The 24,687-nt window shown below is 39.6% G+C and overlaps 1 protein-coding gene across 1 annotated transcript in view; it reads left to right on the forward strand.

Moving 5' to 3' along the window:
• Positions 1-16,664, forward strand: part of XRCC5 (X-ray repair complementing defective repair in Chinese hamster cells 5 (double-strand-break rejoining)) — a 45,982-nt gene extending 29,318 nt beyond the window's left edge. The window contains exons 14-20 of the mRNA XM_010146665.1: positions 449-539; positions 2,593-2,662; positions 8,207-8,316; positions 8,840-8,936; positions 10,929-10,996; positions 15,772-15,843; positions 16,650-16,664. Of these exons, the coding sequence (XP_010144967.1) occupies positions 449-539; positions 2,593-2,662; positions 8,207-8,316; positions 8,840-8,936; positions 10,929-10,996; positions 15,772-15,843; positions 16,650-16,664 (523 nt within the window). The remainder of the gene's footprint in view (positions 1-448; positions 540-2,592; positions 2,663-8,206; positions 8,317-8,839; positions 8,937-10,928; positions 10,997-15,771; positions 15,844-16,649) is intronic.
• Positions 16,665-24,687: the final 8,023 nt, after the last annotated feature.

A 24,687-nucleotide genomic window follows, 5' to 3' on the forward strand; every position in this document is an offset into this window, starting at 1 on the left:
TTTAAAGAGTAAATTAATTTCTTACTTAAATGTTAAGGTTCATTGCCATTTCATGTTAAGAAGATCTGGTGAGAATACCAAACATCATGTAATATACTGTAAATTATCAAGGTTAGCTCAATATACAGGCTCCAAATAAAGCGACTGGAGATGATATGTATTTAGAAAGGTAGAGAAGGTGCGTCCTGAAATAAGCATGAATAGTCTCACACCTTCAACAGGCTGGGCCTTTGCCTTATGCGAAGGTGAAGTTTGATCTCTGTTCTACTTTGATTTGTGCAGCCTGTGGGGAAAAATGAGTCATAGTTTAGTGTTAATTTGGGAACAGTTGTATAATGAAGTTTTGTCCAGTATTTAGTGTATATTTCTTTAATTTACTGACTCCCTACTTAGGAGGCAAGACAGTGTAAGTGTTTATATTCATTTTTGTCCTTCTCATTAACAGCAGTGAAGATGGACCCAACCCTAAGAAACCAAAAATGGAAGATGAGGAAGGTAGCTTTAGCATCATAAAACTTGCTGAAGGCAATGTCACCTCTGTAAGTATATTTATACAAATCTGGTTATTAAAGGAGAAGATTAATTTCTTCAAGTGCATTATAATGAATATACAGAACTCCAGATGAAAGGATGGCTTCTAGCTGAAACATGACAAATATTGTCTACTTGTAGATTTGAGACTCTCTGCTAGAGATTGTAAAGACAACTTCCACTGCCCTTAGGTGTACGTTAGCACATCTTTCCATCAGTCTTGAATATTTTAGGACAAAATTCTTCCCCGGTGTCTCGAACTCTAAAGGGCAAGCTTGAGGATCTGAAGAAAACAGAATCTCAGAATTGGGGTTCAGTGGTTGAATTTTGTTCTTGCTCTCTTTCATATCATCTGCCACACAGAAGTTGCCTCTGCATATTTATTCAAAGGTATTGCTGTGATTTTAGAGACTGTTCTCTGCATTGGTTTGGGTTCTAAATCACAAATTTTGTTTCACCTTGCTGAGAGGTTAAACATCCAAATTAATCCCAGGTATCATGTACATGGGCAGATGAAGCCTGTATCGTAACTGTGCACCTTCCTGTATTTGATTTTTTCGAATTACAGGGGAAAAGGTGTTTTAATATTAATTGAGATAACGTCACTTGTTTTCAAACTGTCCTTAAGGTTGTTTTTTAACATGCATGATTGAGATTTTTAAAAAGATTTAAAATCTGAGAAGATTTAAATATTTTGTACTTCTAATAGAAACTTCTGATTTTTCCTGAAAAGTGGCATTGCCAGATTTCAAAGAAATACAAAGAGAACAAGCAAGCTACTTGAAAGATTGCAGAATTATTTTGACAGCAAAGCATAAAATTTTCAAATAAACTTAAGAGAATTTTGATTGCTGAAAGGAAGTGTTAAGCAATGTAATTTTTTTTACCCTAAAGTTATTTAATCTGTTTTTCAGTAGATGTTTATGTGTTTGACCTGGTTTTATAGAATCATAGAATGGTTAGGGTTGGGAGGAACCTTACAGATCATCTAGTTCCAACCCCCCTGCCATGGGCAGGGACACCTTGCACTAGACCAGCTTGCTCAGAGCCACCTCCAGCCTGGCCTTGAAGACATCCAGGGATGGGGCATCCACAGCTTCTCTGGGCAACCTGTTCCAGTGCCTCACCACCCTCTCTGTGAGGAATTTCTTCCTGATATCTAATCTAAACTTCCTTGTTTTCAATTGGTACCCGTTACCCCTTGTCCTGTCACTACAGGCTCTTGTAAAAAGTCCTCTCCCAGCACCCTTGTAGGCCCCCTTCAGATACTGGAAAGCTGCAATGAGGTCTCCTCGGAGCCTCCTCTTCTCCAGGCTGAACAAGCTCAATTCTTGCAGCCTTTCATCATAGCAGAGGTGCTCCAGCCCTCTGATCATCTTCGTGGCCCTCCTCTGGACTCGCTTCAAGTGGTCAATATCTTTCTGATATTGGGGGTTCCACAGCTGGACGCAGCACTCCAGGTGGGGTCTCACCAGAGCAGAGTAGAGGGGCAGAATCACCTCCCTCGACCTGCTGGCCACAAGTTCCTCTTAGTTCCTCTAAGGTTTCTGCACTTGTATGCCCATTTAGAGCTTCAGCTTTAAGATCTCAGACTGGGCCAGAAAGGGTGGATGAATCGAGTGCAAGCTTTTAATTTTGAGATTCCTGTTGGGGTGGCAGACCAATGATTCTGCACCCACATGCCTGGGAGCTCCCATTCCTCATTAAGCATCTGTCAAGATTAGTGAGAGGTCTGTGCTACAGAAAGTCTCGAAGCTGAACTAGCAGATAGCCTGAATTACTGTGCTTCTGACCTCTAAACCCCAGAGAATATGGTTGACTTATAAGAGTGCAGCATAGTAAGTGCAAGTTCATCTTGCTCATGTCATAACTAACCCTTGCTAGGAACACTGTGTGTTAACACACATTGCCAGGCTTTCGTTTTATGAGTCCACATTGAGAGAATCATAGAGCTGCTGTTTCCATGTTAAAATAAACAGAAATGTAAAGATTCTTGTTGCCTTGCAAGAATAAAGGGATGAATCTTGGCAGACAATTGTATCATTTTTGGACCTTTTGTAGGTTGGCAGTGTTAACCCAGCAGAAGATTTCCGAATTCTGGTGAGGCAGAAAAATTCTGACTTCAAAGATGGTAAATGCCTTTTATCTATCTTAATTATATTTAGTAGCATCTTCAGGGTTCAGTAAATGCAATCCATTTGTCTAAAGTTTCTAGTGTTATGTGAGATGCTCTGGGATTTACTGCTTAGCTTCTAGTGGCACTCAGCAAAGAAAGGTGTCACTCGTAATTCCCACGTCAGTGTTTGCCTTCCCCATTTGAAAGTCTCAGATACCCATGTTTGTGTAAGAATGCACTAGACCGCTACGCTGGGGCATCTGAGCAACTCTTCAGGTATTTCAAACAGAAGATCCCTTGGTACCAACTGCCTGCCTCATTCAGACTGGGTATCTGCTGCTTATCTGGCTTCATGGGATCTTTCTGGCTTGAAATGGAGCTGGTGGCTGCACAGGGTGTGAGAAGCCTGTCTTCTGCTGTCTGCTTATTTGGTTCTGTGAAGACATGCAAATATGATGCCTGGGATTCAAATCTTTAAATGCAAATATAGTTTCTTAGTGCTTGTTGTGAGCAAAAGAAAGCATAGGTGAATTTAGGGTGTAATAAGCAAGTAGTATGTGACTCTTAAAAGCAGGATCTATGTGCACCAAATCTATCCTCAGTGTGTACAGGAAGATGGGGTTTTGATGCAGAGGCAAGCAAGAGTACAAAGCAGAGGTCAGCCGCTGTCTTGCATGCCCTAAGTCTGAAAATGCAAAGGAATTACCATTTGTTTGTATGGTATTTCCCTACTGGAATAGCTGTACAAAGATATAGCTAATCCAAAGGTGTCCTAAAAAGAATACACAAGGTGGATGGGGTCCTTATTCTTTTAAAGGATGATTTGAAGGTTGTGGCAAGATAAACCGCTTCTGCTGAACAGCCACTAACGTAGCATTTCTTTTCAAAGAAAAAGGTTTGCAGAGGTGCATAAGTGTGGTGCTGGGTATTTCATCAAGGTCCTTTCGGGGCGTAGTTGGAGGAGGGTGTTGAGCAGTATATTGATATGTGATACTGTCTGTTAAAGCCTACGTGCCTATTTCTCTCCAGAAATTTCCAGGCCTATAGGCCAGCTCGCCAGCTTTTTACATGGGTTTTGTATTAGAGCCAGAAGAAATTGTTTATTGAAAAAATATTTGGGATTGTGTTCTCCAATCTCAGATATATTGAGATATGCAGTAAAAAAGCTTTGTACGATATATTAGAATACAGAAACTGAAACAGTCGACTCCTTTGTTACGGTATTTAATTTTATCGTGTAGGAAAGCTTTAAGGCAGAAATAAGTATAGTGATTACCCTTGAAGATGGTTTAACTAAAGAGTCCTTAAATATGGCCACTTGATAGCTATGCTGGAGATAACTGTGGTACACGTTTGGATGGCTTCTGAAATTTGGAGCAATCTGCTTTTATTTTATGTGTGATGTGCTCTGTAATTATGAGGTGTAGTTAGAATGTAGTGCAGTCACCCATTTAAAAGAGAAATAGAAACCACTATAAACAAAAACATGCTCTGCATATTATTTTTTCTTCTGCATAATTCTTTTTCTGCTTTAGTGCCTTTTAGGTAGCTTAATACATAAAAGATTACAGGCATGTATTTAATGGCTTGCTGTATTGCATCCTGGTTATGTAAATAGTAAATTCTGCCTTAAAACTATTAGGTGGTTCTAAGGGATTTTTTTTTTACTATAATTTTGTATCATATTTAGTGATGAAACTTTTTTATTTCCTCTGCTAGAACATATGAAATGTAAAATGTCTTTGTAGGAAAGGATAATCTGTGACATTCAAATAATTTATTGGGGAAAAAAAACCCAAACCAATTACATTATATGTGTGAGGATGCAGGCAGGAAAGCTATTAGGTTGCATCGTGTTTTGCTTCTTTCTTGTATAAAAAGAGCATCTAGTGTAGTCTTCCAAACTGAACAGAACCTACATATTCATTTTAAAAAGGGCACCAACTCCTCCTTCCTCCCTTCCCCACAAAATAGCAATAGAATCCTTCCACAGGGAGGAGAAAGGGCTTTCACCTGGGGGTGGAGTTTTTTGGTAGATGGAGAAGGTGTAGCAATAGGAAAGGTTATACTTTAGACACTGACAGTACAGTGGCTTTTTAATTACGCTGCAGGTTAATGGCACACATCCTCTTCAGTCCCCAGTAAGTCTCTCACCAAAATTATAAAGTTATAAAGACCGAAGTATGTCAAGGGAAGGGTATTTTAAATTTTTTTTTCATGTTTTTTAAACAGCTTGTAGTGAAGTACTGACGGTATATTTACCACTGGAAATGAGTGCTGAAGCATGTCCTGCAGTGGCCTCACTGGGTGAGCAGGGTTTGTGCCATTCATAGGAAGAGGCTATATGCAAATCAGCCCATCTCTGGATGCTGGGTCCCGTGGCAGACCCGAGCAGAAGCGATGCATTCACCGTTAGCGAGAACTGAGTCACTAATCTGTGAATACATTTTTTTTAGAAAATCTAAGAGTTTCAAATTGGCAAGGGCCTTAGGGGTAGGTTTTCTGAGGCTGGCAGCTCAATTCCTGAAACAGCAACCAACTTTGGTTTTAATTGACATCTGTGCAACATATTACAGTAGGGACCCACTTACAGTTTATGTGATGGGTTGTGTGTGGGGTTGTCAACTTACTGGTTCATGCTGATTGCTCCTGGAACCCGTATTCTGTTTCGCCTCCAGACATCTTTGCTTTCTTGTTTGCATTCGTGGCCAGAGAGATGTCATTTTATGCAGGTCTTGCTTTGAGCAGGTTACAAGTGCACAGTCATCACAAAGAGCAGCCTTCTGATAACAGCTTCTGACGGTTTTGTCAATGAATGCAAATGAAATAGATTAGTTTGCCTGAGCGGAATCTAATCATTACTCCCAAGGGTGTACGATGAGTTTCTTCATTGCTGTGGCTGTAAAGAAGATTCTCAAATGCAGTGAGAGCTTGCCATCTTTGTAATGCCGAAGGTGTAGCACATGACTACCAGTTCATCCTGTCTGACTGTTCACAGGTTTCCATCCATGTCTGCATTTCTGGAGACCAGATGGGATGTTGTATTTTCCTACACTTCTGTAGAAGATAGGATGGCTTAATGAGGGATAAAAATTACACTGACACATGCATAGTATTTTCTTTGATTCATAAATTTTCTGTGAAAGTTTATAGGCCAGACTTCATTGCATCTTACTAATGAAAGGGAGATGACAGGCAGCAGGAAATCAACAAAGTTCTCAGACCTAGAAGTGTAAAGGAACAGAGTCCACTTCGGAGAACTTTCAGTTACACTCCTTACCTACCATTTCTGGTATTGCCTTTGGCCCCCTGTAGTAATTTGGTAGTCTAACCAGAACACAGGAATTTTGACTATTTTAGATTCATCAATCTGTCATTTAAGGGAGACCCAATGGACAGAACAAATTTTAGCCAAGATGTTAGAAGAAACTGACTGAAAATATTGTTGCCATGTAACCTGTTTCCTGCATATGTTATGGTCTTTCAGTACCTAGTAAAACATTGTAGGGTTTTTTTGGCTCCGTGAAACAGGTTTCAAAAGGAGGCAGCTCACAGTTGGTAGCAAGAAGAAGTCTTTTCTTCTGATGCCTGCCAGTGCAATCAAATGGAAAAGGATTTTAAAAAAATTAAATGCGAAAGAAGAAGTAGAGTGTCTGATAATTTCAAACCGTATACTGGAATCATTCTGACAATAAAGACTTTTATTGCACCCTCGTAGTGCCTGGGGTTTTAATTTAACACATCAATGAAAAGGCAGTGTTTAAAAAAAACACCATCACCACTGAAAACACCAGCAGGACTTGCTTTTATTAGTGCAATTCATAAGAAATTAGAACATTTAATGAGAAAATCGTTAACCATGGAAAAAATGGACTGACTCAACTTGGGGAGCTTAAGTAGTGAGACTTCAATTTAGTTTGTCAGCTACTGGTAAAATAAATAGAAAGAGTGAACTGGTCGACTCTGGAGCAGTAGGCACTTTTTCACCCTTTTAGCTGTTGGGCAGAACCGTTATCCGCCTCCTTTTCTAGAAACTCTGTAGAGTCAAAAGCTAGTGGGGGAATATCAAACATGTCTTGTTTTACTCTTCTCAGAGATGCTGTCCTTCAGATTTGGTTCAATTAGGCATTTTATAGAACATAAAACAGCTAGTGCTGTGTATGCTTACAGTGAGCGGTGCAATACAGTATTTAAATGACGTCTGCTTCTTGGTATCTTTACTTATCCTTGTTTCTTCCATCACTCTGGCAGATGGTTTTTTATGTTGATGTTTCCATGGCTGGAATAGTTGCGGTGACGTGTATGTCCATAACATCTGAACATAAGAAGGTCTATAGTTCAGGCTAAAGGTAATCCAGAAACCTGTCTTTAACAGTTCAAGAACAGAACAGGCAGATGCTGTGACTTGTCCAGAATACTTTCCTGCAGTTTCTTCCTCAATGGCAACATCATCTTTAATCTTTCTTGACATAGTTCCTCTTTTAAGAATTTTAAAAAAATGCTTGAACAATTTCTTATTAAGCAGTTAAAACTCCTAACATCTCACAGCAGCTGGTGGTAAGGAGGTTAACTGGTTTGGTTTGAAGAGGTACTTTTTCTTTCATTTGTTCTGAACCCAACTCTCTGCTCTTTTTTTGAGAGAGGCAGTGGGCTATCACTCCCTATTCATCCTTTTCACAGTGCTTCTGAGTTTATAGATCACTGTTGTACGCTCTTCACACTTGTCGTTTCCCAGGCTGTAGTGTCTGCCAGAGCGTAAACTTGGAGAGTTCCTCACCTCTAATTAACCACGAAGAAAAGAAAGTCCTGAAACCCAGCACAATTCAGTTGGGCTTGCAGAGCTCTTGGTGACGTGTTCACTTGTCGCGTTTGAAGTGTTTTACAGCTACCTACCCTTCAGGAGCTCAGCAGTGAGGGTGAAACTGGTGTTCCCCTTCTTGTTGGTACAAGTCTCATCTTCTGCCTCTGCTTCTCTCTGTCAGACATGCACAGTTCATAATACTTATCTCCATAATCCTAACAGCATTACCCCCAAGAAAAATCATCAAGCTGCCTGTGCAGAGACAAGATATTACTCTAATGTCAGTAACAACAAGGTAGTCCTTTAACTCCAGTCACCCTACAGCTGTTGTTTTGGCATTATTACACCTTCATTGTAAATTTAACACTTTTAGTGAAATACGCATGTGTGTTAAAGGACGTTTAGGGGATATGCTTTGCGTTGTACAACATAACCTCCCCAGGCTTCAGGAACCCAAATGCTCTGGTTTTACTTTCTGTCTAACAAGTTAGGCCAGTGCTTTTTCTTGGCTTTCAGGGAAAGACTTTGTCTTGACCATGCTTGGGTTCTTCCTAGTCTATCTAGCTTTTCCAGAGAGGCTAAAGTAATTGTCAGTAACTTGGATAACAGTCATCAACTTGAGGAGCTTGAGGCAGTACGGGCGTTGATTAACTCTTGATGCCTGTGGAATGGCAAAAGGAGAGATGTAAAGGAAAACTATTTTTTTTTGCCTTGAAAGTGTGTGTTCTTTGATTTATTTATTTCTCCTTGTCTTTCAGTGAGTCAGCAGTTGATAAACCGCATTGATCAGTTCCTGGAAAATAAAGGTTCGCAGTACTACATGAAAGGGATCAATTGTATCAGGGTTTTCAGAGAGGATGCTCTTAAGGTAATGTTACTATGTGAAAACTCATCTGTCTCAAGTTAAAGACATGATGGGCCTATTGCTATATTAGAAACTTGGTAATTTTTTGCTACAGCAAAAATATTGATTCGTAGATTACAATCTGTTAGGCTGTTTGAAAATTTAGAAACTTATTTGCATTTTATATTCCTTTATTCTCACTGGAATGGGGACTAGCTTCTTTGGTATTATTTGCTGTTATTTGTTTTCTGGTAAACATAAAAACACAAGGCCTGTGACCTGATGCTTGTAAAAGAAAAATAAGCAATCCTACAAATTTCTTCTTAAATAAAGCTAGTCACAAGAAAATCTTTCTAGCTTTTTGAAAGGCAGTTTTTGTGGCTCACCTTTCCTTAGAACTCTTGGTTTTAGTAGAGATAAACCCCAAAATCTGTACTGAGTTTTGTGTTCACCATGTTAGGTGACTTCATGAAGAATTTAAGTTTGCACCACTTTTTAGTAAGCTACTTCAATATTTCTCTGTTATCATTGCTGTTATTTTTTTCAGCTGTCCAAGGTGCAGTGCTTTAATGATTATCTGCAAGCCTTGAAATCAAAGGTGGAAGATAAAGCCTTAGCTGATTTCTGGGAGATCATGATACAAGGTAGGATGGCATTTAAAAAAAAAAAAGGCGTTTTTCTAGTTTTATGTTTTATTATCCATATGTAAGAGAAAGTTTGTTAGCAATGGGATGCTTCAACTAACCCCAGAGCAACATTTTGATATGGTTCATTCCTGCAGCCTGTCTTAAAAAATAAAAACATCTTTCACGTTGCAACTTCCTTTTTTTGCACTACTGGCTTCATATCAGCAATATTCATAATGCCTTGCCAAGTCTTGCTGAAATGGTAAATTAATTGTGGAAGAAGAGAGACAAATTAAATGTTACAGGATAAGGAGGAGAAAATACGATTTCAGCTGAATTTCAAAATAAATGGAAAAAACTCATGCAGCAGAGATATAAAAAGATTCTTCCAAATTAAGCTTCAAAAAAGGCATAGATAACATTGAAATATGTCACTGATCATTTTGTGTTTAAGCAACCTGAAGGACAGAATATGTGGTAATATGACATCTACCTATGATTAAACTGGGAGATACAAGGCAGTGCAATTCCAAAAGACATTCAGAGACTACGCAAGTGATAAATAAAGGAACATTTTCACAAACATGAAACGTGGTGGACTAAAAAAAAATATTTTACGTCATACTCCTGTTTTTAATTGGAACCAGTGCTAGGAAAAATCTGTTAAATGCCCAGCTGTATCTCTTAAGGGCGCATGCTGTAAAATGCAGCGATGTGCTTTGCAAAGCAAGGAACTCCAGACACTCTGTAGTGTCTACTTCATCCAACTTTTTCAAAATACAAGATGGGAAGTTGTTTAGCAACCCTAAATCACAGCACAAGACAACACGGAGAGAATATTATATTCAGGAGTGTTGTAGAGGACATTCTCTGAAGAAATTTGGGGAAAAAACCCAGCAAACAGCAAACTTGGAAGTAGGAAACTTTGATCTTCCAAAGCCATGCTAGAATACTGTTTTGATAATTTTTAGCTGGTAACAAATCAGAATTTTTAACAAACTGGAGTGTATTTTTGAGGAAAAAGAAAATAGAGTTGATATTTTCATACAAAATAGATTAACTTCTTGTGAGAAGATAATAAAATTGTAGTGTTTTATCCATAATACTGTTGCTATCACTAGGTAGATGAAATTGGTTTCCGTTTGCTGCTGCCAAAAGCAGAAGTTCTGTTTTCCCTGCTTTTTGCCACATGGCCCATCCCCTCTTTTCTACCAAATGTGGCATGCACTGGGCCTTGTCATGAGCAACTGCAGTCACCGCGAGAGGATGGATGTGAGTTAATGCGCTAGCGGCTCAGAGTCAGAGCAAGGCAGATGTGTTTGACACGTTCACTTGTCTCACGAAGCCCTGCCGTGTAGTTCTGCGGGCACGTCATGCTTGTGCTGCTGCTTTAGCCTTTATCAATCCGCTGCTCTTTGCTCCCACACCCACAGCTTCTGTATTCAGGTTCATGCATTCCTGTGGCCAAGTGATGAGACAGACTGGAAAAACTGTGGGGGTAAAAAGTAATTGGGACTTTTTTGTTTTGCCTGGGGGTCACTGCACGGGATGGTGGTGCTGGCACAACAAAGGAGCAAAGTGTGGCCAGACCAGCACTTTGGTAGTGAGACTGTAGGTAATCACAGCATAAGTGTTTGTATGTTAGGAGTTAATTTTTCTAAGGCTGTTAAGGACTGAAGAGCATGCTGTGAATGACTAAAAGTGTAATTTCTGATAGATTTTCAGCATTTCATCTGTGATCTATGATTTCTGTGTCTCATTAGTTTGATTGTCATAATATTAGCAGTTTCCTAAATGGATACTTCTGCAAGCTTATGAATAAACTCATTAATTTATTTTTATATCATAGTTGACTCATTTATGCAAGTCACATTTTCCTTTGAGCAGTATTTTTTATATTTTTGCTGGTGATGATGACACATTCAGAAGTTGGAAGACTTTTTTCATTTCTAACATTGAGTGTGGTTTTGGGAAGCCTTCTAACGATATTTTTATTTCTCTTTTTTTTAGACAGAATTTCTTTGATCACTAAAGATGAAGCAGAGGGAAGTTCAGTGACTAGTGAAGAGGCTGAAAAGGTACCATTTTTTTAATGAGCATTTAGCTGTACAGAGTCTGTGCTGTGGAACAGAAGATTCTTATGTGGATAAATTTTTAGATGAATGAAATAGGATTCGTATGAAGGAAGAAGAGTGTTCTTTTGCCACATAATTGACATTGCCCCAATTCAGAGCTGAGATGATTCCCTAGCACATACCACAGCATTTGCTTTAATTGGTCTTTAGAAAGTAGCATGTATTGACATAGATATCTGAGAATACCCTCTACAAAGAATAGGAACTTCAGGAACTCGGTTTAGTGGAGCAGCAATAGACTACTTATGTATGCAAGGTCACTATTTTAACTTCATAGAAATAACTGTGATCTCATTGTTATCACACGAATTCAAAAATCAGGACACTTTCTTGTGTAAAGGCATTGTGAACTCCAGCAACATAAAGTTGTAAAGGCTAGGTTTCACCATATATGCAACAATGCTAGTATTTTCTACTTTGTGCAGCTCTTGTGGATTGATGGACGTGGATGATGCTGGTATTATTACTGGTGATCATATTAGATCCCTTTGGAAAATAAAGTTTTGGGGTGTTTGCAGGTATACTTTCTACAGAAATATAACACTTTAGTAAGTGCAGTGATGAATGAAGGATGTCACGGTTACAAAGGAGCGAATTCTAACAGGCAGAATGGTGCCTTCTGTTTGAAAGAAAGCTGAATTCGGAGTAGCTGTCAAAAATTGTATTTGTGTGGAGAAGATAAGATGGGCATTCTTGTATCAGGCTGCTAGCCATGATTTTAAATAGTTCAGGAGAAAGAAGATCCTTGTATTACAGACCCCTGAAGGTAAACCTGTGGCTAAAATCACTAAGTACTTTGCAGAGAAGCAGCTTTTCTAAAAGATGCGACATTGATTTTTGCAACTTCCAGGCGTCACATTAGCAATAACCAGAAGGGGGTAGAAGTAGATTCTCCATGAGTGAATTAATAAGTGGGTAAAAGGTTATATTTTAGAAACTGCTTTTTTCATCTGTAACAATTTACCTCAAGGTGAAGAAGGCACAGAAATGTCATGAAAATGAAAAGCTAGCAGACTGAGTCCAGAAAGCTAAGCACATGTGCAGAGTCCAAGTGACAGAATACGATGGTTTTTCTAGACATGAAAGACCTTCTGGCTGTTTCTCATCACACATAATTATATAGAACAACTTTTTTTCCCTAGCGGTGGTTTTAAAGAGTATCAGTTTTTGTCACGTGTTTCAAATGCTGTGAATTTACTTGGAAACTTCTTAAGACAGTGTTTCTTGAGAACTTCACTTTCTAGTCTGAAACTACCACTGATGCTCTAAATGTGCTAATGCTGTGTGAAATAGCCACTGTTCCTTACGGAAATCTCTACTAGCCATGAAGATGTTACAGCATATTGTTGTCTTAACTGTGAGCTTGTAGTGGCTAAAAAATACTGTGCCTGCAGAGGATTGCATCGCAAATTATAAAGTACTGGGGACTAGATTTACAGCTGCCAGGCTAAGCTGGAGCAAAGCATTTGCAGGCTAATGTCAGAATTACTTTTCTGTTTAACATCATCCTACAGTCAGCCAGGTGTTGCAGTAAAGGAAATTCTATTGTGATTGATTGAAGGTCCTGCAACAGCCGTAACTCCCCTTGAAAATAGGGGAATAAGAGAGATTGCATGCAATCAGCTCTGCAACAGAGTTCTCTGACGTGGCAGTTAGCTTGACTTGAAGAATAAATGGGTTGCACGTCTTTGCTAACTAGGCAGTTGGCAGTTCCAGTTATTCAGTAGGTAACCACCTCCTGACACACTCTCCAGATCCAAAACCAGAACCCTGATTTGTCTCTTGAGGTTTTATATGACCTTTTACTTATGAAATGGCAAGACCTCGTGTTCTTGGAGTAAGATCTATAGGGATAGAACATTTTATCTTGAGGTTATGGGGCTGATCTAGCCCTCCTTGGTCCAGTTAAACCCAGCCACAGGTTTCCTGTGTGATACAAAGCCAACATTTCCCTACGTCTATAGCAGAAAATGAATGAACCATTTCTGCAATCTATACTGAAGGTGGGTTATGTTGGATCTTTCAGTAGATCACGCAATAGAGCATGACGCAAGTTTTCTTCACCTTGTAATAGGTCACATGCAACTGTGTAGGTCAAGGGGTTCGCTGTCATTGTGGTCCTCTGTGACACAAAAGCCTTTTCTTACGTTGAGATTGCCAGCTGATAGCAGCTTCAGGATTGTTTTGCATGTAAGATTTCAGGTTTATAGGTTGCTGTTTGAAGGAGAAAGGGCTTACTACACCACTTATTAGAAATGTAACATGTAAAAATTTTCTTGAGCTAGGTTATTCATGCATGTTTTTCTATCACTGACAAAAATTATTTTAGGTAGGGTGTGGGTCTTTTTTTCTGTAATAGTGGAGGTATTCTTTTTAGAGCATGAGAATGATAGATTAAAAGAGCAGTAATGTCAAGTGCTTTTTCTGATTGCTTTGGGGAAGATAATGGATTTCAGCACAACTATTATATGTAATTTGCTTTTGCATAAATGTAAAACTGGTTTTGGGAAAAAAAACCCAACAACTTTGGATGTTCAGCATTTGATGGAAATTTCATGTTTCGATTTATTGCAAATCTTCATCATACGTTTCTTTAGCTTTTAGCTTTCTTTACCTAATTTACTGTGGGAAAGCTAATTTTGAAAACAAAAATGCGCTACTTTCAGAAATAACATTTAACTCTTAATTAATTGTGTAAAATGAGATTTGATCTGGCACGAAAAGACTTCAGAGCTGACAATGTCACTAGCTTTTAGTTTCATAGTATGGGCTTTATATTACCACTAGATTGAGAAGTTTTCCAGCTGAAAAGCTACACAGACACACGGCATCTTGAAATTCTAATTCCTTCTGGCTCTGTCACCTGCTCATTATTTCTGCAGCTACAAAATCTATATGTTAAGTTGAACTCAGCATGTTACAACATGAGAGTTGTTTGGAGTAGGCTTTCTGCACTCCTCTCAGATGTTGCTGTTTAGGATGTAGGAAACGTCTGACCTTAGGATAGTGAGACAACTAGGCAGAGGTCTTTGGAGTTAACCAGAAGCAATGTATCTGCTTCTCATCCTAGTGGATATGATATTCCCACAAGCAGGATACAGCAGGTAGCTTCTCAGTGTTTCACACCTTGTCTAAAGCTGTCGCTGTTGCTCTAGAGAAAGATCAGAAAATAAAACTGAAGCTTTTTACAGTAGAAGTATACTGTCTCAGAGACTGGTAGGCATCCTGTGACCTTTTTCACAACCTCCATGGCTGCTATGGTTGAAGTCCACAGGTAAACAGTTGCTTGCTTTCAGAAGCCAGGTGTTTGCACCAGAGTTACCTAAACTCTAAACAGGTATGTATAACCTGTTCAATGTGGTTATTTTCTAACTAGCTGTTCTCTTTCATCATTTAGAGTTAAAGCAAAGCTGTTTCTGAATTGGGGATGATGGAACTCAAAGTCACGGATTGTGGCTTTTCTTTGTCCCCAGCTTTCGCAGACATCCTTTTATCTGGGGCAGGGTTGTTCCCAGCTCTGTATACTTCTTCTGGTGCATTTTAAGAAGAAAAAGAAAATTTATGACTTTTTATAATAAGGATATTGGTAAAGAGACTGTAACTAAAACTGGTAGTCAACTGGATGCGTTTTAAGTAAGAGTCAAGTATTTGCTTTTTTTTTCCTGCCTTTCTAACTAAATTATTTGTTTCAATATGTTAGGCTAAGAGAAAAATAAGTCAGAGGGGGTTGTACTCCAGGTATTGTCTGTATGTTCGGTTTCAGTTGTTATAGTATCTGAGCAACTTACCTTTATCTTCTGTTTATGGTGCCGTGCTCTAAGTGAAGGGCATATGGAGAGTTGTATCCGTGGCTACGGCAATAGAATTTTACATAATGAATTTTCTATTTTTAAAGACTGGCATTCTAACCATCTTGCGTGCTTGAGAGGTTTTGTTGTTGGTTTGTTTTTTTTTTTAATTCATGTCTTTGTTCATTTGTTAAATGTTAATTGAATTAAATAGGAAAATTCTAAGTTCCTTACAGAATTGAAAGTCATACTTAAGAAACTTGCTAAACAAGCCATTGGTCAGCTTAACTGTGTATTCATATCAGGAGAGGGGGCAAAGAGGAGGAGAAGGGGCGCAGGGTGTGCAGTTTACTGTCCTTAGGCTTTTTGTAGATACACTCAATATTACTTTTAAAATTACCTTTTTTTAAGAATATAAACAGGGTCATACTGTAATGGACAAAATTTCCACCTAGCCCAGAACCCATGTTTGACAGTGGACAATAACAGATGGGTAGGGAAAAGTATGTGGTGCCAGGCTCCAGCCACTGATGTCTCATGTACTTCTTGTGTTTGAGATTGTTTCTGTGGGCTTAGTAGTCTTCAAAGGATTTATCTTCTATGATCTTTCCCCATCTCCTCGTCAGACTAGGGACTGATACTCACAGCATCCTTATTATAGGGTGTTCTAGAGCTTAACTGTGTGTTCTCAGAGAACCATATCCTTTCATCTGTTATTCAACACCCTTCACCATAAAATCCTTTAAAAGCAAGTCTTATTAAATTTCCTGTACTTTATGATGATTTTAGAGGGTGGAAACCGGAACAGACTTCATTGTATATCAAAACAAATCCACCTGTAATTAAAAATTATCAAAGGAGACATTCTGTTAATTTAACGTTAAAGGTCTGCATTTTGTCAGTAACATATAAATACATTTGTGTTTTCAGTTCTTGGCTCCTAAAGAAAAGAAAAATGAAACTCTGCCCCCCACAGATGAAGGTGGTGATGTTGATGATTTGGTGAGTACCATAAAAATAAGATGTGGCTTTAGAATTAAACTCTAACTGAAAGGTGCGGTGAGAGGGAGCAAGTGCTCCTTAAAGCAGTGGAGTGCATGGCTTAGAAAATACCCAAGGAATTGAGTCAGGAAAGAGCCACATGAAATTACTTATTTGCTATTGTGAAACATAACCAGGTGTGTAATTTCTTGATGGCAAATACTAAGTTATGTAGTAACACTGGTGTTCACACAGGTTAAACATGACCTCTAGTGTATTTCAAAAGAGCCAGTGAGGCTGCTCATTTGATAGCAGATTGTTATAATTTACTATAATAGCATTTAACAAAGTTTGTAGATCTAACACAGCTATTTATGTGGGTTGAAAACTGAAAATCATTTTTAAAAAGAGGTTTTAATCTTTTCAGTTAACCTTCTCTGTATAGACTTGCTGAAATTCAATGATTTCAAGAGGGTTTTTTTTGTAAATATTTTAGCCATTTTTTGCAGGCTGAGTCATTACAAATCTGTCTCCAATGCTTAAGCTGATAGAGTAGACAGTTTTAAAGAAACTTCAATAGCAGACAGATTTCTACTTTTGGACTGTACTTTTTTTGATCTATAAATTGCAGATATGATTATGTGAAAATGAGATTTTTTAAGTTTGTTTTCGTACTTTGTAGCAGCTTAATATTAAGTTCTGTGCAGTGCATTTGTGTTACACGATAAGGATTTCCAAATTTGCTTTGTTTTCTAAGTGCTAAACCCACATAAGAAATAACTTGAATTCAATGCTGCTTCTTCCAAATCTGTTTCTTCTGTTTGCAGCTGGACATGATGTGATTGGACGATATATGGTGACTACACAAGCAAAGTTTGGGAAGAGATCTCCCTGTGAGATGGGTCACAAAACAGGATGCTCATGAAAAGACACTATATCCATCTTTATCTTCTCAAGTGAGAGCTGAAGTCCCAGAGATTTCCAGTTGGTATTAAATGTCATCTGACTTTTCAAAACTGCAACAGAAGATTGAAATAATCTGAAGTATTTGTGAAGTAATGATACCTCTAAGGCATCTTTTTTTTTTTTCCTTTTTTAGCACACTGAATCTAGCTTATCCTTAGTATTGCTTTCAGCTAAACACTACTAAATTTAATGAGAATCTGCGCTGGCACCTCAAATTCTTGTTACGTTGCCTGGGAAGGAAGATAGAAATGTCACAGTGAGGTTACCAGGTAATGTTGAATCATTGGTAGAGATAACTCTATAGCATTATTGTTGAAGGGAAGGGAAAAAGCCTATATTTTCGCACTTTTTTTCCTATTAAAAAAAAAAAGAAAAAACGCACAAAATTCTAGGCAAGGGAGTCACTAAGTAACAGTTTGAAATACACAACAGAATCTGAAGCGCACAGCAAAGCCAAGTGTGCTGATATTGCCATGCCAGACCCAAATCAGTAATTATGGTTGGGTCTGTACCACAGGTTCTCTCTCCCGTCAGCTCAGCAGCAACTCAACAGTCTCTGTCTCTTTTTGTTATAGATTTTCCTGTTTCATTTAGACTTTTAACTAGTATGGTTACTGTAGACACTCCTGATGCTAAAAGTATAAATGAATCTGTTATATCCCCGTTTCATACGCTGCGGATAACTGCAAGCACAGAGCAAAAGAATCCGTGAAAGCTGTACATCGACACCTGTGATAGATAACTCATAATAGTTAACACTGGTAACCACAGTGGAGTACTACCTACACAGAGCAACCCAAACCAGTCAAATACTGCTTAGGAAGAGATACTCAACATTGATTACAGGTCTGGAAAGGTTCTAATGACACCTTCACAGACACTTGTTTGTTACAATCAGATTAATTCCTTGAAAAAACGTTCTTTCATTATTGCAATTCTATAAACTTACTGTGCAAAATGGTATTAAGATCATAAAAAAACCCTGTAGTTAAAAAAAATGCTTTGGGGTATCTGTACTTTATGCAGAACAACAGCTCCTGCGTGGGAAACAGCAATTGCTTTTTGCCCCTACCTCCCTACACAGCAACCTTCTTTCTCCTTTCTTACATCCTGTTGTGATTGGGTTTGTGCAGACTTTGAAGGGGTTTCTCAAATGCAGATGGCAGGGAGTAAGTAAGATATTTTTCTGAACTGTAAATAAGAAACATTTGGTCAGTCCATTGTTTTTTAATGTCTTTTAATGCCTATTTATAGAGTAATAACACTGGCTGGCAGGATGTTTTTTACATTTTATTAATTTTTTTGATTAATAAAATATTAAAAAATTTGCTTTTGTCATCTTCAGAGCCACATTTGCTAAAATGAGATGATTAACTACCTATGTGGTACCTAATAGAGACTAAAAGCCCCTTTTCTGGGCCTACAGTGCAAATACTGAATATCAAAAGCCATCTACAGAAGCCAAGTGTAATTGTTCTATTCTTTACAAACCCTAAACGCAAAAGCAGATAGGATATAGAATTACGTTGCAAATCAAAATAAGGATTAGGACTTTCTGTTTCTTTTGAACAAGTTGATCACATTTTTAGAGAGTATTGCTTTTGTCAAACAATAAACATTTAGTTCATGGAGTATTTCATAGATCTTGTTACCTGTACTGCACATTTCGGCTTAGTATGGTATCTCAGTTGCTAGTATTGAAAAGGGGAATTGGAATTTATGACTCATAGGTAAAACAAGTAAAAGCAAATGCTTAGAATGCAACTGTCTTTGCCAAACCTTCTGGGTGTCAGACATCAGAAGCTTGTGATTTGTCCTACTGAAGGTCTATCAGATAATATCCTGATTTTACACTTGCTTGTTGGCAAAGAGCCAGATTTCAGGTTCTTCCTAAATGACTTAATCTAAGCTCACAATTTCAGTTATAAAGTCTGACCTAGTTACTTACTAATTACCTTGAGGATACTCGTTCTGAACTGCAGTGCTGGCCAGTCTTCAGAAGCAACAGACAGAGCAGTTAGTCTTCCGCTTCAAAAGCAGACATGCAGGAAACACCATGCAAATTTCATAGAATCATAGAATCGCAGAATGGTTTGGGTTGGAAGGGACCTTAAAGCTCACCTAGTTCCAACCCCCCTGCCATGGGCAGGGACACCTTCCACTAGACCAGGTTGCTCAAAGCCTCATCCAGCCTGGCCTTGAAGACATCCAGGGATGGGGCATCCACATTTGTTTTCTTGCAAGTAGTGAAGCATCCCCTGTCCTGTACTTCATACTTCTTTGAAGAACTACTGCATAGAAAAGAACAGCTTGCTTTGTAAACCCCACCACTGGAAAGGTGCTAGTAAATGAAGACAGCGCTGACTGCTACAAGAGATTACCTGCCTTTCTAGGTGGTGGTGTTTATGGATGTAACATTTCTGTGCACTGTTTTGCAGGCAGCTTTGGGAGGAGCTCTGTACCAGTTTGGAGTCTGCTTTTCTTGTAATTATTGAACCTGGAAATTTTACAGTAATAGATTACCACATACTAAGGAAAATAAGGGAAACCAAAATAGTAGAGTTTTCTTTCATAAAACTGTCATAATCTGATAAGAACTAAAATAGATAATATTAGAAAAATCAAGGCTGTGATTATTAGCCTCTCTTACCTTTCTCAAAGGTTGAAAACCCACATTGAACTCTGCATAAAAATCTGCCATAGAGGCAGAGATACTCTTTACTCTACAAGAAAATTACTTGGAAAACATTTGAACACGGTGTAGCTTAAAGTCTGAACATATTTTTCTGTGCAGCAAGTTTTGATAAGAGGAAAGATCAGTGTCCCCTGCTATAGCCCCACCCTCTCCTGAAAAGAACTAAACAAGAACTGGAAAGCCTGTCCTTTCCTCTAGTTTTTACAGACCAGGCATAATTTTAGTGCATTGTGAGCTAAGAGTGCTTTAAAATAGGCCCTTCACTCATCTGACTTTCTCTCTGCACTTACTTACTGTACTTCAGTGATTTAAGTTGGACAGAAATTAATCTGCTGCCTCTTCCTAATAACTTTGTGAAGCCACCGTGACTGAGACACAATGAAATGAATCCTGTTCCTTTGACGCCTCACCAGCACAGTTCTCAGCTATTGACCATCAAGAGCACCTCTTTTACCAGCAGCCTAAAGTACTCACAGTACTTTCTGCTGTTTCCAAATCATGAATTATTTCACACCACTAAACAGTACTTAAATTTGGTCATGCATGTATTAACTGGTGTACTAATTCTTAGGACCCTCCTGTATGCACCAAGTCAGCTGTATCGACTCCTGTAAGAGTTTGGGAGGTCTATGATGACATTGTAAGGTGGACTGTAGAAATGTATTTAACGTTGCTTTCAGTGAATCAAACCAAAGGACTGGGTTTTTTCCTTATTTTTGCTGAGTTCCAATCCTGTCTCATCCTTTCTTCCTATTTTGATGTGCAGTAATAGGCAGTAATAGCTGTCATTTCCATTTCCTCCAGAAGGGACTGAATCTTTTAGCTTTCAAGACGTTAACAGAAAACAGAAATGCCTCCAATGTAGGGGTATAACCAGAAACATTTCCTTTCTGCTGTCTGAGACAATGCATAAAGGGAGCACAAGCCCTTGAGGAGACCAACTGTGGTGCAGATATTTTTGGCTGAAGCATGTGGATCAGACATAATGCTAGGTAAAGTAAGGTAAAATAGCTGTAGTACTTTGTTGTTGGAGTTTTATATGGCTTGGATGTGTGAGAATTCCTCTCTGGACTGCTAATGCGAGTAGTCAGATGACAAATATTCTCTCCCCATGGAGTGAGGCACGCTCACAATGTGATGAAATGGTGTATAGCCCCCTGGACCATGTTGGCTTTTGACAAAAGTTGTAGCAGCGATCTCAGAATACTTAGGGACCCTTTCCTTACTTAAAAAGAGGGATAGAGAAAGAATTTTTTGATTTGGTCCTAGGCAGGCCAGCATGGAAAGCCCTGCTCTGAATGGGTAAGAGAGTCGGTCAACAGCTTTTTCCTGTTGTCCCGTAACACTGTGCATGAATCCTGCGTGAATTTCGTCCTCTAGCTCTCAGCCTTCCTGAATGTCCAGGGTGTCTTACTTGTCTGTCTACAAAGGATAAAAAATGGCTCAGCAAAGAGGAGGTGAGAAATAACATGACCTCCTTTCTTTAGTGATTTGGGATGTAGGTTTTTCACCCTGGAGTCTTCTAGTGCTCCTTGTGAACTTTCAGATGTTGCCAGCCATAGGATCTCCATGTTCCAGTTTGGTCCCATGGTTTAGAAGGCAATGTGCTCTCCAGGAAGAAGTAAGCATAAGCAGTATTGATCAACCTATCACAAGACTGCTGGGTAATGTACAAATGTGTGTATCATCTGGATCCCACCTTCAACTAACATTCGGGTCATCTTCTAGAAGCTAAACTTGCTGATTCACTTCATTTTCTCATGGGGGAATGCATCAAAGATAACAGCCAGCAGGTATATTCTTCTCCCTGAAGAAAAGGAGTAAAGGAGACAAATGGCCTGGGGGTGGAAAGCAATTTTGGCAGGATAGAAACTGCATATGATTAGTGAGCTTACTTCTGGTTTATGGTCTACTGCTTGAAGCAGCAGAACTTACCGGTGTGTTCTGTAGCTTATCAAGCCATTGTTTCTCTGGTATGGGTTGTGCTTTGCGGACAGTAGCGTTACCTGTAGAGGCATGCACTTACTGCAGAAAGGTCTTGATGGGACAGAGCTAGGAAGGTTTCTCTCTTAAGCCTTTGGTATTTGCTAACAAACAAGCCAAACTTGCAGAGATTGCCACTTCCAAGGGACCATACGTATCACCGAGCTGTTTGGATTTGTTGCACATTGTTTGCAAGGAATTTGTGGCTCTATCAAAACGGTTTGATTCAAAATTTTGTGAGACCTGGTCAGGCTGCTTGGGAGATAAAGAAGGTACTCTAGATGAGGGATGTTCTGTAGCAGGCGGAATTTCTTGGTGATGTACTGATACTAAATCAAGCTGTAAGTTAGAGTCTCCCGTAGCTTCCTTAAAAATATTTCATTGTCTTATTTCATAAGAAAGTAAGAGCTCATCATCTGGTTCGCTAGTGGAAGACAGCAACAGTTGGATTTTATTCATAGCTCCAACGAAGACTCATTTGGGGCCGCTTACTCAACCTCTTTGCCTCTTGACTGTCCTTCCTTTGCAATTCGGGAAGGTTGTTTACTCATGGTGTCTCACCAGGAAGGCAGTTGAAAGACTTTTGAGGGACTTTGGTTGGATGAGACTTCATATAGAGAGGATATGTACGTGCAAAAGTTTTATGGCAGAGGATTTGGAGGGGTGGAGAGTAAATGAAGACAAAAAGCAAGTTATTGTGATTCTCCCTGGGACATGAGGAGAACATGATCATTAGTCTTGAAGGGGAAGTGGAGCAGTGGGAATTCCATTAAGTGTCTCACAGGCAGCAGAAATATGTGAGAGGCAGACATTAAACAGACAAAGACCGAGGTATTCTGGAGAAATGGACAATCAGTTATTGCACTTAATGACTTTGAAAAGCAAGGAGAGGAAGCAGATGAGATTTCAAAGCTTATTATTAGAACAGCCTTTCTATATCTCTTTCACAATCAGAAAGAATGAGCTGTTTTACATAATGAACATTTACTTACTGTTCTCCCAAACACACACTGACCCATTTAAAAATGCAAATGGTCACGAAGTTCCCTTCGGGCAGCAGTGACAAAATCAGTGTAGAAGGAATAGGAGTTAGTCCAGCAAGACAGTATGTAATTGGGTTGTAGCTTGTCCGGCAGAGATTTCTCTGCAGTCCTCGGGAGATGGGAGTAATAGAGGCTTTAGCATTTGAATGACTCACAGCTCAAGGTTTACACACTGAGGTTGTGTATAATCCCCATTAACCCAAAGCTGATGATGACTCAGATGTTAAGAACTGCAGCGAGACAGAGGACTTCATGGAGAAAAACATGCAGGAATGACCTTTTCTTACAGGAAAAGGGCACCGTAACTAGAAACACAGGAGTGATACATACCCAAGGGGACCACCGGAAATCAAGGAAACCAAATCTTTGCACGTATGTTGGAGTAGTGTGTGCTGGAAGGCAGGACCAGCTGCACCTTCTGGACAGCTGTGTATTCTTCAAGGGAAGATTACTCTGCAGAATCTAGTTTTCATGGGAGATCTGTGGGCAGGTTCAGAGACCTACTGTGGGGTAAAGAGAATTCAAAGGCAGATCCCAGCTTCGTTTGCCTTTAAGAAGCAATCAACCCCATGTTCCAAATCCTAGAAGAGCAAATGCATCTGAAGATAATTTACCTATGTCTGTAGTTTCATTGTACAGAGATTTCCTGAAGTCTCTGAAGATTTCCTGTGTGCCCTCAGAGCCGGCATAAACCAGCTGATGGAGGAGATGCTGATGACTATATTGCACCAGTCGTCTTGGGCATCACCAGTTTTCCTCTAGATAGCAATGTCTGCATGGAGGACACTAAGGAGAAATCACCAGATAGGCCTGGAACGGGCAGCCCAGTCACTCAGGTTCAAAATGGGTGGCAGGGTGCAGGGATGCTTGTGAGGTTGCTGTGAATGCTGTTCCTCTAAAATGATTTGGAGACGTGCTGTCCAGTGTGTCTGTGGAGCACAAATTGCTCCTTGCATGAATTAAAGGCAGCAAGGGAACTGAGACAGAGAAGGCAAAAGTAACTCATACATATGCACAGTTCTGAAAAAATAGTGCTTCAAGACAAGGAGGGAGGAAATTGAGTAGATGAGGGCATAATATTTACTACGAGGAGTGGGCAAACGCTATCAGCAAGCACATTCCTTGGGATTCATTTAAATGGGCAGTCAGAGGAGCAGAAGAAAATACGTTCGTTCTTGGACTTTGCATGGCTGTCAGGATTTAGCTGTGTGTCATCAGCTCAAAATGCTACTTGGTGATAAGAGAGTTCTTGTAGCTGCTGTGCATGGAGCTTGTCAATATTTGTAATGTATAAACCAGTCTCTATTAATGCCCATTAGCTGTCGAGAACACCCATGTGTCCTAAAGGTGCAGTCCCTTAATGGGATGCTTTTAACAACGATTACCCAGGCTGCATTGCTTGCTGAGGACATTTTGCAGAAAAAAAAGTCACAACAAAGAGCTACACAATTTCTCTTAATACCTCGTACTTTTCAAAAGCAGTCGTGCTTTCTGGACCAGACAGCTCCATTCTCTTGCGTTCGTTCACTAATTCACGTCAGGTTCGTCACTTATGCTAGCATTGCTGTAGAAGCCTTAAAAGGTGCATCTGGCCCGTCTGTATCAAGAGTGCATGTGTGGTGATCCAGGGTGGGGTATTGGAGCTGAGGAATCCTGTGGCGGTCACAGTACGGGCGGCCTGCTGCCACTAGTGTGGTTGGCCTGCCTGCCTGCTTGTGCAGCCATCCTTGGCAAGCTGCACCTACAGCAAAACAAGGCTAACAGACAGAAAAAGTTTTATCAGAATGATGATGTAAACAGCCTTTGCTCCCTGTGCAGTTGTTTTTTCTGAGTTCAGTAGGGCGGGAACCTTTTGGTGACCCAGGTCAGGTTCTTAGTTTCTTCTTAGTTTCCTTTGGGAATGATTGCCTCTAGGGTGGTGAGGTCTGTGAACGTGTCAGTGTGCGTGCACACATGACAGATGCCCCCATACAAGCACACAGCTTCATAGCAGCACAGAACAGAAACACTGAAATCCCCCAAATTAATTTTTAAAATGTGAAATAGGTGGTTTATACCCTTCCCCTGCCTTTGCATGCTGCTGTGACCTGGGGCAAGAAGCAATGAGTGCTTTATGAGGTGCCATAGGCTGAGTGAGGCCCCACAAGGGCCTGTAGTGACAGGACAAGGGATAACAGG

The sequence above is a fragment of the Eurypyga helias genome, unplaced genomic scaffold (genome assembly GCF_000690775.1).
Source record: "Eurypyga helias isolate BGI_N326 unplaced genomic scaffold, ASM69077v1 scaffold5162, whole genome shotgun sequence".
NCBI classification, from domain to species: Eukaryota; Metazoa; Chordata; class Aves; order Eurypygiformes; family Eurypygidae; genus Eurypyga; species Eurypyga helias.